The following is a 13,505-nucleotide window of genomic DNA, read 5'->3' as shown; positions in this document are numbered from 1 at the left end:
TTACGATTACGAATTATTAAGGTATATTTCTCTCTCTCTCTCTCTCTCTACTTTGGTTGCTTTTCATCATAAAAGTTGCCGGTAAAGGTACAAGAGAGGGGGTCGAAAGCGCGATGCTTCTGATCTGCCGATTCCAAAGTCAGGGATGATGCAAGTACAAACAGCGTTCCGCGTAAGAAAAGCGTTAAAAAGAATAAATATCTGTTTCACCTGGGAAGGTTTTTCGGAAAATTTTGGATTAATACTGATGAAAACAGTTGCACATAAGACACGAGAGGTTATAATCAAACATTGGATACGCGGTTTTTTAAAGACTAAGCCACTACGAGTTTAAGGGATGAATCTATGCCAGTAAATACAAGCTTTTATAAGAATTGTCACATAATACCAAGCAAAAGTAAAACAAAACAAAAAAACTACATTCCACAAGTCAAGAATGGACAGGCAAAATCAATGAACTGGTTAAGGAAACATGAAATGAGAAAAACTAATAAGCAAAGGAAAATGCTTGATTGTGTGATTTAAGTCATATTTAGAGCTTCTAAACCTGCCATGAAAAGGGATTATCCTTTTGTTTATCCCCGTTTTCTAATCAAGCAAAACTTACAACCTATACAAATCCACATTGTGAACTTTGTTTTAAAAGCTGACAACCATTTCCAGCTAAATAAAATGGTTTCCGAAGACAATTTTCTACTCTTGGTTACATCTTCTGGTCGGTTCTCTTGGGCCCTGCAGTAGTAGGCTCTTGGTTAGAGATCATATATACTTAGTTTTAATATAGAAAGACTAAAACTCTGTCTTGGTGAACACAAATGGATAAACATTGAAATTTGGCCTTACCATCAGACAATGTGTGAAACACCAGTGAAGGGTAGTTACTTGCCATATGAAAAGCACCTATGAATAATCTGTCTGTGACGATAGTAAGAAACTCAAACGAAAACATAGAACGAGAAAGCAGGGGGATAAGAACCAAAACTGATTCTGCTTTCTTTTTCCACAGAGAAAAAATGAACAAACAAGAAACTCAGAAGCAAAAGAACAAACCAAAACCTACAGATGAATTCCAGAGCATCATTTACTCTCCCATGCCCTAAAGCTCCCAAGCAAACCCAATACCAAAGACTCCCTCGAATCTTTCAATCCTATACTTAAGTACTCGATCAAAGACCAACTAATATGTTAAGTGTTAACACACGGACAATCTTGTTAAGTTGAAATCGCATTCGGCAGTCTCTGAACTCTTTATAAAGATTTATCACAGGACAGCAATACTCTTTGACACTGAATGATACTCAAAGGTGTTATTGAGAGGAGTCAAGAACAAAGAACACTGGCCTCCTCTCAAGAACGCAATTCAACCATTAGGCACACAAAAACCCTCTTGGTATTGTTTCAATTTACACTAGTGTATTGAAACGATGATTGAAACTTCTACAAAATCTATCTAGAAGAACCTGAAAGCTGCATAAAAGTCAATATAAGCTAGAACATAGGTGTGGTTGACAAAAAAAGAAGCTAAAACATAGGTGAAAACGAACTCGTGAGCTGATATGATCCATCTAACCAGTATCTTCAAAATCACTTCTAGTTAGGCGGAATTCCAAGCAAACATTTCCGAAATCCTCATAAGCGACTAAATCAATGATCACAAAACCCCCACCTAATCGCAAATATCAGATCGGAAGCAAAATCCACCAACTGTTGAAATTTCTGGACCACCGTAGTTCAGATCACGAACCTATTCGAATGTTTCTTCAGTGGAATTTGCCTCTCTGACTCTGAGCTCGACGATCAGTGGCCAATCTGTAAATCCAGTAACCCTGCGAGCCCCAAGATATAAACCATTCGAAAGATCAGAACATATAAAAAGAGAAAGAGAAAAAAAATTATAAGATCACGAGAAGTACCAAGGCGATGACATGAGCTGCGGCGAGCAAAACAACCAAAGCCGGTACTAGATCCAGAAACCAAGGTCGTAAGTGCTGCTCCTTCGCCATGAAAGACGATAAAATGAACTTCTTCTTGATCTCAAAACGGATCCGTTGGGTTTCCTCCGGCGACGAGAAGCAGTAACTATGGGAGTATCAATGTGTACAGCAGCTCACACTCTTTCTCCGATTGCAAGTTTTTAGCTGCTGTTTGGCACTAGGAGTAGACTTATCCCTACTCCAGTCAAGCTGAAAACAATAGGCCCATTAGCCCAATTGCCAATAATTATAAAGGTACATGTGGACTTGTGAAGGACCCACGTGATACTACTCCACTTGCTTTACGTGACACGTGTCAGCTTCGGTACATCCTCCAAATTTGGTTGACTTGTGATTCTTTCTACTTTTTTTTTTTTTTTTCTATTTTTAGCAAATAAATCCATTTGTTCGCCGGAATATGCTCCCTTCTCTTAACGTCGATCACCTGTTTTTCTCTTTCCCTCTCTCTCTATTTTTCTCAACTAGGAATCAACCATGAATCTCCCATCATTCTCACTTCTCTCTTCTAATTCTTTCATGGAATTTTCAGGTACTATTTTTAAAACTTTTTTTTTTCATTTTTGAAAATGTTTAGCTCGATTCTGAGTTTCCGAAATCGTGATTGTTGATATCGATCCCGTTTTTGATTCAATTTTAGGTTAGAAGAAGATTCCGGGCAGATTATCTGTTGATTCGAAGAATACCGAATACGCGTTTGAAATTTCTGAAGAATTATGGGATACTTGGACTTGGCCTTGTCGTATTCCAACCAGCCGCAGACTGTTGAAGCTCCAGCGAGCGGAGGAGGTCTCAGGTCATTAATCTCAATCTCGAATTTAATTTCTTTGTTGTGACTTGTGAGTATGAAATTACTTGAACCAATAACTAATTATGTTGGATTTGATTTTGATCCTGTGATTGTAGTTTCTTTCTCACCTTGTTCGATTCGATTTATCTCACTGGTTCATTCTGTTTTCCTATCATAAAGTGTGATTTTTGGTGTGTTAAATGTTTATTGTGCTTTGTACATGATATGATTCTATTGCAGCCAGAATGGAAAATTTAGCTATGGATATGCAAGCTCCGCTGGCAAGAGATCATCTATGGAAGACTTTTTTGAAACTAGGATCGACGGTATCAATGGAGAAATAGTTGGTCTATTTGGAGTTTTTGATGGTATCTTCCCTCTCTGTTCTTAACAAGAACTTATACATTACTCTTGAGAAACTTAGCCTGGTTTATGAATCCTGATAGTTCATTTGTGCCAGGAGTCATGACATTAAGATTGGTCTTGGTGCTAATTAACTTCGTGTTCTCGCTGTAACGTAGCTTATATCTTAGTATTGACATTAGAAAACAAGAAATTAATAATGTTACTTACTGTTTTGCCAGGCCATGGTGGAGCCAGAGCAGCTGAGTACGTGAAGCGCCATCTTTTCAGTAATCTGATCACCCACCCAAAGTTTATCTCTGACACCAAATCAGCTATAAGTACTGTAAAAAAATCATGAGCAAAGCTTTTTTAAAACAATTTGTTGTAGATGCAGCAGGACTCTAATTTACATTCCATTTTCTTCAATGTTTTCCAGCTGATGCTTATAACCATACAGACTCCGAACTTCTCAAGTCAGAAAATAGTCACAATAGAGACGCTGGTTCTACTGCGTCTACAGCTATTCTTGTTGGTGACCGTTTAGTTGTTGCAAATGTTGGTGATTCTAGAGCTGTTATCAGCAGAGGCGGAAAAGGTAAATTTCTATGAGATCCGTTATGACTTATCTTTTTTTGTTTTTGGTGGATATCATTGTAATGTTAAGTAAGCAATATCTTTGTATGGCACCACCAATATCATGTAGTAGTATCCTGATAGATAATACCTTTTTTCATAAATCTGTACCTTGCAGCCATTGCTGTGTCAAGGGACCATAAACCGGACCAAAGTGATGAACGTGAAAGGATTGAGAATGCTGGTGGATTTGTGATGTGGGCAGGTAAGTAGCAAGAAACTATAGGACTATATTTCTGCTGCTTCATGCTTTTTTCAACATATAGTCCTAATTATAGGGGTGTGTTCATTCATAAACTAAATAGGAACTTGGAGGGTAGGAGGAGTTCTTGCAGTTTCTCGTGCGTTTGGTGATCGGCTTCTGAAGCAATATGTTGTTGCTGATCCAGAAATCCAGGTCTTTTCATCACTTCTCTAAGAATCACATTGCATAATCTTTTTGTCCCCTTTTGTCTCCAGCTGACAAATTTCTCAAACTTTTGTCATTGAATACAGGAAGAAAAGATTGATGATACTCTTGAGTTTTTGATTCTAGCAAGTGATGGACTGTGGGATGTTTTCTCTAATGAGGTCTGTGAAGTGAATTGCTTCTTTAACATCTTCTATTTCCTACTCCAACAATTTAATTACAATAATACATGATCATATTTTGCAGGCAGCAGTTGCAATGGTAAAGGAAGTTGAAGATCCCGAGGACTCAGCGAAAAAACTGGTGGGTGAAGCAATAAAGAGAGGAAGTGCAGATAACATCACATGTGTTGTCGTTCGTTTCTTGGAGAAGAAGTCAGCTTCATCAAGCCACATTAGCTCTTCCTCCTCCAAGGAAGCCAAGGAAATGCCTCCACTTGGAGACCTTGCTATCTCATCGAATGAAGCTAAGCAAGTCCAGATCGGCTCAGGGAACAAACCAGAGAATGTAACGAATCGAAAACCGGACACTGCAAGTCGCTCAACTGATACACTGACCCTTGAGAGGAATTCAGTGACCGACAAGGTATAAATAGCGATTCCCTCTATTCTCTAGGAACTAAAGACAGTGTTCTCTTCCCTCAAACACGGCAAACAAACTTACTGATCGTTGATCGCGTTTGCATTTAGGATTGAAGATGTATTTAATACGATTGTTTTAAGTTTATGATTACGTTTGTGTGTATATAATACATGCATCGACTTTTGTATTTGTTTATGTGTAAATGTTTTAAATTTCATGATAGTTTATTCAAAAAATAAAAATGAGGTTTGCGTTTGACGTTTTCATCTAGCTTTGTATTTGAAATTTGTAAATATTACTTGATTAAGAAATTAAGAATGTTGTATTTTTTCATTATCAAACTCGCCAAGTCTCCATGCATGTACCAAATGTTCCCATCATCATCCAGAACAAGAATCTTTTAATTTTCTTTCTTTTGGGTTTGGATTTGGATTTGGATTGTTGTTACTTGTTAGTGTTGGAAAAAATGCAAGTGGCATTCTCGTAAATTAAATGACAAAAGGTGAATTCTACTGAAACGGAGCGAGCCAGACCATACATATAAGGTCCATTAGAATATAAGCCCAATTAATTTCGGCCCAATTTATAGCCAATGATCTCGTGTTGAAGCCACGCGCGGCTCTCGTGGCTTCCCATGGGTTCGGATACTCGGGTCAGGGTCTACGTGGCACATTGGTAAGAGGCGACGTGTTCACGGTCGTAGCGCTCTTTTCGACGTTTTGCTGTGATTATTTTGGCCGTGAGCTTCTCCATTTCCATTTCCATCGCCATCGGACTCTCTCCTCTTACAAACTTTTCATTTTTGTTAGCTCTCATCTCTACGTCGAATTGCTTTTTCTCTTCTTCTCCGATTCGAAAATGAGGACAATCGTTTCGCGTTTGATTCGTTATCAATCGTCTCTTTCCCAGATACGGTGAGTAGTCTCTTCCCCAGCTCTTTAATAACTCTGATCGCACCTTAATCGTCTTCTAAGCATCAATTAGTAGGATGTTGAAGGAAATGTGCATTTGTTTTGGTAATTACTCGTAGCTAGGTTGGTCTCATGATCTAGATTCTAACAATTAGGTGATTTGGGTTGCAATTGAGTGTTTTGTGAAATTTCAGATACTTGACTTTAGCTTTACTGTTCTGTGCTTATGGATTATGTTGCATTAGGTTTGTTTCTGCCTCTGGTGGCGGGAGGTATCTCTCGACAGACTCTAACAAAATTGATGAGCCCTTCAATGTGGAAGAAGCTGAGACTGTACATGTGCCTCCACCTCCTACTGAGAAGGTATACGTATTGGCCTTTTGGGGGATCTTACATAGTAATTCTTTGTAAAGATATTGTAATGATGATCATGATCTTGGAACTTATCTTTCATTTCTATTGTCAGCTGCTTGTCCTGGGAGGAAATGGTTTTGTGGGATCACATGTCTGTAAAGAAGCTTTAGATCGCGGCTTATCTGTCTCTAGCCTTAGCAGGTATCTAAACTTTGATTGTAGGGAGTTAACTCATGTCTTAGATCAAATGTAATTTGGTTGAAATTTGTGGATCACAGTTAAAGCTTCTCATTTATTGAAATCTGATCTACGTTGGATGTTGATTTACGGGATTGCATTTAACCATTTGTATGGGTTTTAGGTCAGGTAGGTCGTCTTTACAAGAGTCCTGGGCCTCCAGAGTAACATGGCATCAAGGTACTGTTGTTAACTTTTCAACATTTTTGTAGGAACTTGTTATTTTTTCCTGCGTGTTCATATTCTTTTTGCTTTTCACTTTTGTTTCCAGGAAACCTTCTATCATCTGATTTATTGAAAGATGCTCTTGAGGGAGTGACTTCTGTGGTATGTCTTTTTGTTCTGTTTGCAGGGATAGATGTAGAGATTTGATGACTGCTACAGACTTTTAATTATTGAAGCAGTACTGCTTTTGTAGATTGTACATTATTGAAAGTAATTCGAAATGAATCATTGCAGATTTCTTGTGTTGGTGGTTTTGGTTCAAACTCATATATGTATAAGATTAACGGGACTGCAAACATCAACGCAATTAGGGCTGCCTCAGAAAAAGGTATGAGTTCTTCTAGTTTGCATTAATCAGGTCTGTATAAATGCTTCCAATCTTTTTTCTTTTGATAGCCATGTAATTATTTTGAGATATCTATCTCAGATGAACACTGAGTGACCATATGATACTAAGAACCAAATGGTTCAAAATTTATTATAGTTGATCGTAGGGATAAGTGGAGCACTGAAATGTTATGTGAAACCATGGCTTCCTGGAAATATATTAGCTGGGCATATATTGGATTAGCGAGAGTTTACTGGCATTTTAATTGTGTTCCCATCGTTGACCAGGTGTTAAAAGATTTGTCTATATTTCTGCTGCGGATTTCGGATTAGCCAACTACTTGTTGAGAGGATACTATGAGGGAAAGGTGATCATATACTTTTCAAACTACAGCTATTCATAGCCCTTTTTGGTTAGTATAAGCTGGCTTAAGAATTTTTCATTTCATCCTTACAGCGAGCTGCTGAGACCGAGCTGCTCACAAGATTTGCATATGGAGGTATAAGTTTCGTGGTACATCTACAAAACTCTCTCTGAAACTCGTTTGTTTTTTACATTTGAAGTTTTGGTGAATGTTGTGCAGGTATAATCTTGCGACCTGGTTTTATATATGGAACTCGCAGTGTTGGGAGCATGAAGATCCCGTTAGGAGTATTTGGTTCACCCATGGAGATGGTAAGAGATCCTCTCTTTATAGCAATATCCCTCAAGATTACCTCGTTACTCATAATGTTTGTGGCTTTATGTAGGTTCTTCAACAAGCAAAACCTCTGAACCAGCTTCCATTAGTCGGACCTTTGTTCACACCTCCGGTGAATGTTGAATCGGTTGCAAAAGTCGCAGTTAGAGCAGCCACAGATCCAGTGTTCCCTCCCGGGATTGTGGATGTCCATGGAATACAACGTTACAGCCAACAGAAATCGAGATAAGTCCGTTTTGAAAAGCTTAAGTATGCTCAATGTCGTTTTGTAGAGCTTGGCTGCTTTTAGTACTCTGCTGGATTCGAATGGTGGGAACAAAAATGTTTACTTGTTTCTCTCGCCAGAAATTTCCCACAAATAAATAAAGAAGAGAAGCTTTTATTTATTTATTGAACTATACATCTCTAAAAAGAGGAAGCTACTTAGTAGCTCTCCAAAACTTTTTTCCTACACAATTTATATACAACACAACCATTTCTTAATCTACAAAACACAAAAATCTGAAATCTCAGTGCAAATACTGTTGCAAACACTCTCTCAGTTTTTGCAACGTTACAGGTTTCGAAATAAACGAGTCCATACCATTTGCATAACATTCTTCTGAACTCTCTGCTAAAGTATTTGCCGTCATCTGCACATTCCACAACGCATTCTGACTATCAGTTTTCTCAAGTTATGCATTAGATCTCTGTGTTTAGTATTCAAAAAAGAAGTACTGACCGCGATTATAGGCAGCCGGTTTGTGGGACGCATACAAACTTGTTCATTCTCCGATGTCGATATATCTACTCCGGCTTCTATTGCAGCATTCCAGTTCCCAGTTTCTTCATACGAACGGATCAGTCTTGTAGCTTTTAAACCATCGAGCACCGGCATGCACACATCCTGTGAACCCAATATGAATTATAAGCCTTTTTCAAATATAAGTGAATTTGAAAAGGACAAGTCCTTAGAGCTAAGAAAATTTACATACCATGAGTACCAGATCGTAGCTAGAGCTATTAATCGCGGTTATGGCTTCAACTCCATTATTAGCAATATCCATGGTATGGCCTAACTGCTTCATCATCGACTTTGCAACCATGATGTTGATCTTATTATCTTCCACAAGCAAAATCTTTGGCTTTGATGTTTCTTTTACTTCTGTCTCGGCTTTTTCCTCTTCCCTATGAGATGAAACTGTGAGCTCTGACTCCATTTCTAAGGTTCCACCTTCTGAGCTAGCTTGTGAACTGCTACAAGATTCAGATTCCTTAGAGAAACATCGACCATTTCCATTCTCATATTGGTGAGCTGATTCAGGGCAATGACCAGAACTGGTTTCGAGTTTAGATTCATCCATGTAACCACCGTTTTCAAGCTGTAGCATCTCGCTCTGTCCAGTGTTATTAGAGGGATCAGCGACAAAACCATTGATGAGCTTAATAGGACTAGTAAGCATGACTTTATGAGGTAAGAAGTCATTGCTGATCCCCGGTCCGCCATTCGAATATATCGATCCTAAGAGCGGTTTAAACTGGAAATATCCTTCAGCTGTATCGTCTGGTTCAGATTGTTGATCCGCCATATCAGAGAACTCATCTTGATCATCTGAATAATCATCTGATCTTCCAACTTTGTAGGGTAATATAAATGTGAACGTTGAACCTTCGCTCACCCGGCTTGTCACAGTGAGTTGGCCTCCCATTAACTCAACCTGTAAACAAACAGAGAAAGATTAGGATAACGAGCTTCATTAGTTTCTTCTGTAGTGTTGTAAAATCCTAATAATAGCTTACCAGCTGTTTACAAATAGCAAGTCCGAGACCAGTCCCACCGTATTTTCGGGCATGATCAGCGCTTGCTTGCATGTACTTCTTGAACAAACATGGAAGAGCGTTTTCTGCACAAGAACACCAAAACATGAACCAGGTTAATATATAGGTTAGTTGGAGTTTTTTAGTCTTTTCATGTTCATTTGTCAGAATTGCTTGCTTGCCTGGGATTCCAATTCCAGTGTCCCATACGTCACAGCAAATCCAAACTGAAGTCTCGGTCAAACCGTTTTGTTCGTGTTCCTCGGTGTCTGCGTTCAATGCGTTATCCCGCACAAAGGATGGTTCTGATATCACTTGGAGTTTGATTCCTACATTTCCTTCATGTGTAAACTTGATAGCATTGCTGCAAAACGTTTGAACAAATCAGGAACCGAAACTTGTCATTATGCAAATAATACAGGAATCAGGTAAAGAACCTTATCAAATTGGTGAGGATCTGCCTAATCCTTAGAACATCTCCAACTACCTAAACATTTAAAGGAAAAAAAGTTAAGATCACAAAGACTTTTGCCACATTTAACTCTTTCTGAAATGTGTAGTAACCTCAATAGGAACATCATCTGCAATGTTTCCTTCTAATGTCAAAGATTTCTTCAGCGATGCTGCAGCTGTCTGTAGCACATGCTTCACTACTTCTCTTGGTCGAAACTTTGTAGCTTCTAATCTCATCACACCTAAAAAGAACACACAAATACCAAAAAATAACATATGTAATCGAGGATTTGAACAATGACCACACCACAAGATCAAAAACTTTGAAAACAGTATATTGTACCTGATTCAACCTTGGAGAGATCAAGAATGTCGTTGATTAGCTGAAGCACCAAATCACCAGAAGAGATCATGACATTCAACAACTGTCTTTGCTCTTTATCCAGTTTTGTAGTTGAAAGTATCTCAGCCATTCCCACTACTCCTGACAATGGTGACCTTATCTCATGAGACATCGTCGCTAGCATCTGCTTTGCTCTCATTGTCTCCTCTGCAAAAGAAAAAACACAACACCTAAGTCTAGTTTTCTCATTAATCTTTCTAAAACTTTCACTGCTTAACTTGAACAAACCTGTAATGTGAATAGTCTTGTTCAGTTCTGATTCCATCGCCTTTCTCACAGCGTTATCTTCTCTAAGTTTCGCCATTTTCTCCCTTTTCACTACCTGTAACACAGGAAGATCCAGTGAAGATGTGAAAATGAGAACATAGATTATAGAATAGTTCAAAAATCTTTAGCTAACTAACCTGATCAGTTACTTCCATTCCCATGTAGTTTATACCGATTTTCTCGCCAGCTTTGTTGTAAACAGGCTCAACATATATCAAAAACGTCTTTGATCCAAATAAATCTGTAGTAAATGTGATCTCTCTCTTTGAAGCTTTTCCTTTCTCAAGAACTTCTCTCTTGAAATCTTCAGATTCTTTAACTCCACCTCCATGGAATATCTCCACGTCTGTTTTTCCCAAAATGTCCTGAAATATAGTAAGAAACAGATTTTGATTTAAACACATTTCCTCAGAGAATGATTCAATAAATCCAACAGAAGAAAAAGTTTTCTTCTAACCTGTTCCCGTAAACTAGGATACTTGTTGTAGATGAACAAGTAGCGTAAATCTTTATCCTGAAACTCATAAGTAACAAAGAATCAGAAAAGTCGAAAAGATCGAAAACAAGATCAAGAATCACCTTTTACTTTACCTGATGGCCCATAACAATAGGTGCATTCTGAAGTATGAAATGCAAGAAACCTTCAGCTCTCTTAAGATTCTGAGTAAGCTCTTGGACCGGTGCTGACTGACTCTCCATAGTTTTCAAACTCTCACTCAGCTTCTCCATCAATCGCCTTTCTCTCTCAGTACTCGCCTCAAGCATTTTCTCAAGACTCAACGCCTTCTGTTTCCAATATGCAACAGTGTCAAACTCCTCATAGATCTCAATCTTCTTGCTATCGACCAAGGCATCTCGTTTTTTCTGCCTAAACCTGCGGAACAAATCACTCGTCTCATCCAAAACCGGAACATTCTCAGGCTCGTTGCTCTCAAACTTATACTCCTCAATGATCTTCAACTCTTTAGCCTCGGCTTCTTCTCTCTGTCTATCGAGATTTTTTAGCTCTTCTTTTAACAGCCGAACCGCGTTGTCTTGCATATACTCCCATTGTTTCACAAGGTTGGTTAGTTGAGAGGAGCCTTGATGAGTCGAATTCAATAGGTTTGGTAACCGTGTCATATCCGCAATGGTCCGTGTCTCGATAGTAACTTCTTTCAACGTGTCTAAATCTCCGGCAGGTTTCTCGACGTTGAACTGTTTGTCAGCTTCAGTTCCAACATCTTCGGGCCACATCGAAGACAAAACTTCGACATCCATTTCCTCAATCTGATCAGTCTCCATTTCACAGACCATTGATCAAGGTTTCTCTTCATACAACAACAGCAACACAATGGACCAGACAAATCTCAAAATTCAAACAACTTTTTTCTTTAAGCCAGAACCTTGATCTGAATAAAGAACCTGTATAGATATTTTCAAACACAGAGGTTAGAGTCAGGACAAACCATCTCCATCAGAGAATCTTGATCTGTAAAATGTGAAAAATAATGAACTAAAATAGAATTTTGCAAAGGGTCCACAACAACTAAGTGTGTGGACCAATTCTGATTGAACATTAGCGGGAAACTTCAAATTATATGATTCGAGCTTAAAAATCAGAAATTTGCAGAGCTTCAAAAAGAAAACTGTATCAGTTTCTTTTTTCAGATTGAATTATCAACTAGGATCATAAAATTCACCAATAAACGATAAAATCTGAAAATAAATTTAAACGATGAAACTTTTTTTTGAGCGATGATCGGAAAAAATATATGGAAAGAAAAAAATCTTTGGTGATTTATTCTTGACATCAGTGATCATATATTATAAACGAAAATCTTGCATTGAGAAACATAAAGAAATTGTAATCATGAAGTCTCGAGATGCAAAAGGCTGAAACAGAAAGAAATGAAAAAAACGAAAGACAAAGCAGAGGAACGAGTATGCCGGAGGAAAGGGGAAGGGATCAGAAGCTTTACCTTCTCCGACTCCGGTCACCGGAAAAATGAAGAAGAAGAAGGAGAGAAAGAAGGAGTGAGTAGATCTGAAGAAGAGTCGTGGTCGTCGGGAGTAGAGTAAATAAACTTCAAATGAGCATTGGGAAGAGAATAGCCAATGAAGAAAGAGAGAGGAGCATGTGAATGAATTGTGAAAGATTGGTAATTTTTTTTACGGAGAAGAGAAAGAGAGAGAGAGAGAGGACATGTGCTTGCTCATGAGACAGAGAGGTCAATGTATATTATATTCATCTCTTCTCTTCTCTTCTCTTCTCTCTCTTTCTCACATTTTTAAGTTGGACATATTTTAATGGCGACTCTGTCTCTCTGCTCTGTGTGTGCACGTTTGTTTTCTTTCTGAGACCGAATCCGAGTTACTATCGAATGACACACAGATTGACACGTTTCGATCTGTCTCACAATTCACTCTTCTCTCTTTCTCTCTGTTCTTTTTTTTCCTCCAGTTTCTCTGCTTTTCCTTACGTCTTTTATACCTCACAGAGTTGACGACGGAAGCTATAAGGCGGCGCGTTTACGTCACGCTCCGAGTATATTGAGGATAGTCACACTATTTTTTAATTAAGTATTAGCAACTTCCTTTATTGAGGAGTAACTAGAAGTGGCGTCAATAATTGTTATAGATTTGGATTTTAATTTGCTCGACGACGATCACTATTAATTCATGATTTGGCTACTTAATCAGTAAACTGGACAACTCTTTGATTAGTAGATTTATATAAGTGAGTTTTATTCTACGTAATTAGAATGATTTTCCGAAACAGAGCAACTCTGTTTAGCTCATGAATTTTTAAGTTGAATCATATATATAAATTTTTGTGTTGTAAAGTTTTGTAGAATGTTAAGCTTTTGGAAAAATATATTAGATGATTTGATGATCCGATAATGAAAATAACTAAACATAATTATAGTTATTTCTAGTTGTCAATAAGTAACGAATGCATGATTTATTTCTTTTGCCTTTTGTACTACTACTCATTACGAAAAAAGAAGATTTTTTTTTAAAATGTATAATCATGTGGTTCTAATATATAGTCTATAGAATGTCAATGTTGACGAAAGTACACAAATATTCGAATTGGG

The 13,505-nt window shown here is 38.0% G+C and overlaps 4 protein-coding genes across 7 annotated transcripts; 2 read left to right on the top strand and 2 right to left on the bottom strand.

Annotated features, from left to right (window-relative positions):
- Positions 1-220: 220 nt before the first annotated feature.
- Positions 221-2,357, bottom strand: AT5G10745 (uncharacterized protein). Of its 3 annotated transcripts, none has more exons than NM_001343135.1 (4): positions 1,914-2,200; positions 1,667-1,826; positions 844-911; positions 392-732 (listed from the first exon to the last, which is right to left on the bottom strand). In NM_001343135.1, exons 1-2 carry the CDS (start codon positions 2,001-2,003, stop codon positions 1,761-1,763), a joined length of 156 nt encoding a protein of 51 aa, NP_001331412.1. In that variant the 5' UTR covers positions 2,004-2,200; the 3' UTR covers positions 392-732; positions 844-911; positions 1,667-1,760. The 3 variants fall into 3 exon arrangements, with proteins under 3 accessions (NP_974764.1, NP_001331412.1, NP_001331411.1); NM_001343136.1 differs by having other exon boundaries at positions 1,745-1,826; NM_203035.2 differs by having other exon boundaries at positions 221-732; positions 844-1,826; positions 1,914-2,357.
- Positions 2,356-5,091, top strand: AT5G10740 (Protein phosphatase 2C family protein). 2 transcript variants are annotated; one of them, NM_121112.5, is made up of 9 exons: positions 2,356-2,523; positions 2,632-2,787; positions 3,022-3,149; positions 3,366-3,464; positions 3,563-3,721; positions 3,878-3,964; positions 4,065-4,156; positions 4,255-4,329; positions 4,415-5,091. In NM_121112.5, the coding sequence occupies exons 2-9, from the start codon at positions 2,708-2,710 to the stop codon at positions 4,757-4,759; spliced, it is 1,065 nt and encodes a 354-aa protein (NP_568237.1). In that variant the 5' UTR covers positions 2,356-2,523; positions 2,632-2,707; the 3' UTR covers positions 4,760-5,091. The 2 variants fall into 2 exon arrangements, with proteins under 2 accessions (NP_568237.1, NP_001331413.1); NM_001343134.1 differs by lacking the exon at positions 2,356-2,523 and having other exon boundaries at positions 2,557-2,787; positions 4,415-5,045.
- Positions 5,092-5,364: 273 nt separating this feature from the next.
- On the top strand, positions 5,365-7,942 carry AT5G10730 (NAD(P)-binding Rossmann-fold superfamily protein). The gene is made up of 10 exons (NM_121111.4): positions 5,365-5,664; positions 5,907-6,024; positions 6,128-6,216; positions 6,377-6,432; positions 6,524-6,579; positions 6,712-6,805; positions 7,093-7,172; positions 7,262-7,304; positions 7,389-7,480; positions 7,555-7,942. Exons 1-10 carry the CDS (start codon positions 5,609-5,611, stop codon positions 7,732-7,734), a joined length of 864 nt encoding a protein of 287 aa, NP_568236.1. The 5' UTR covers positions 5,365-5,608; the 3' UTR covers positions 7,735-7,942.
- Positions 7,870-12,655, bottom strand: HK5 (histidine kinase 5). The gene is made up of 13 exons (NM_121110.2): positions 12,387-12,655; positions 11,017-11,829; positions 10,883-10,939; positions 10,563-10,790; positions 10,387-10,480; positions 10,099-10,305; positions 9,867-9,997; positions 9,740-9,789; positions 9,485-9,666; positions 9,285-9,388; positions 8,480-9,202; positions 8,227-8,391; positions 7,870-8,137 (listed from the first exon to the last, which is right to left on the bottom strand). Exons 2-13 carry the CDS (start codon positions 11,719-11,721, stop codon positions 8,015-8,017), a joined length of 2,769 nt encoding a protein of 922 aa, NP_196633.2. The 5' UTR covers positions 11,722-11,829; positions 12,387-12,655; the 3' UTR covers positions 7,870-8,014.
- Between the last annotated feature and the right edge of the window lie 850 nt (positions 12,656-13,505).

Source organism: Arabidopsis thaliana, chromosome 5, assembly GCF_000001735.4.
Source record: "Arabidopsis thaliana chromosome 5, partial sequence".
In the NCBI taxonomy this organism is placed as follows: domain Eukaryota; kingdom Viridiplantae; phylum Streptophyta; class Magnoliopsida; order Brassicales; family Brassicaceae; genus Arabidopsis; species Arabidopsis thaliana.
Note: the sequence above shows the minus strand (reverse complement) of the source record. Positions and strands in the feature narration are given on the sequence as shown.

Coding starts and splice junctions, on each gene's coding strand:
- AT5G10745 (NM_203035.2), bottom strand. CDS start 2,003: ATGGCGAAGGAGCAGCACTTACGACCTTGGTTTCTGGATCTAGTACCG. Junction 1,827..1,913: donor CAGCTCATGTCATCGCCTTG/GTACTTCTCGTG, acceptor TGGGGCTCGCAG/GGTTACTGGATTTACAGATT.
- AT5G10740 (NM_121112.5), top strand. CDS start 2,708: ATGGGATACTTGGACTTGGCCTTGTCGTATTCCAACCAGCCGCAGACT. Junction 2,788..3,021: donor GCGAGCGGAGGAGGTCTCAG/GTCATTAATCTC, acceptor ATTCTATTGCAG/CCAGAATGGAAAATTTAGCT. Junction 3,150..3,365: donor TCTATTTGGAGTTTTTGATG/GTATCTTCCCTC, acceptor CTGTTTTGCCAG/GCCATGGTGGAGCCAGAGCA.
- AT5G10730 (NM_121111.4), top strand. CDS start 5,609: ATGAGGACAATCGTTTCGCGTTTGATTCGTTATCAATCGTCTCTTTCC. Junction 6,580..6,711: donor TTGAGGGAGTGACTTCTGTG/GTATGTCTTTTT, acceptor GAATCATTGCAG/ATTTCTTGTGTTGGTGGTTT. Junction 7,305..7,388: donor CACAAGATTTGCATATGGAG/GTATAAGTTTCG, acceptor AATGTTGTGCAG/GTATAATCTTGCGACCTGGT.
- HK5 (NM_121110.2), bottom strand. CDS start 11,721: ATGGTCTGTGAAATGGAGACTGATCAGATTGAGGAAATGGATGTCGAA. Junction 10,940..11,016: donor CTATTGTTATGGGCCATCAG/GTAAAGTAAAAG, acceptor TATGAGTTTCAG/GATAAAGATTTACGCTACTT. Junction 10,481..10,562: donor GAATGGAAGTAACTGATCAG/GTTAGTTAGCTA, acceptor CCTGTGTTACAG/GTAGTGAAAAGGGAGAAAAT.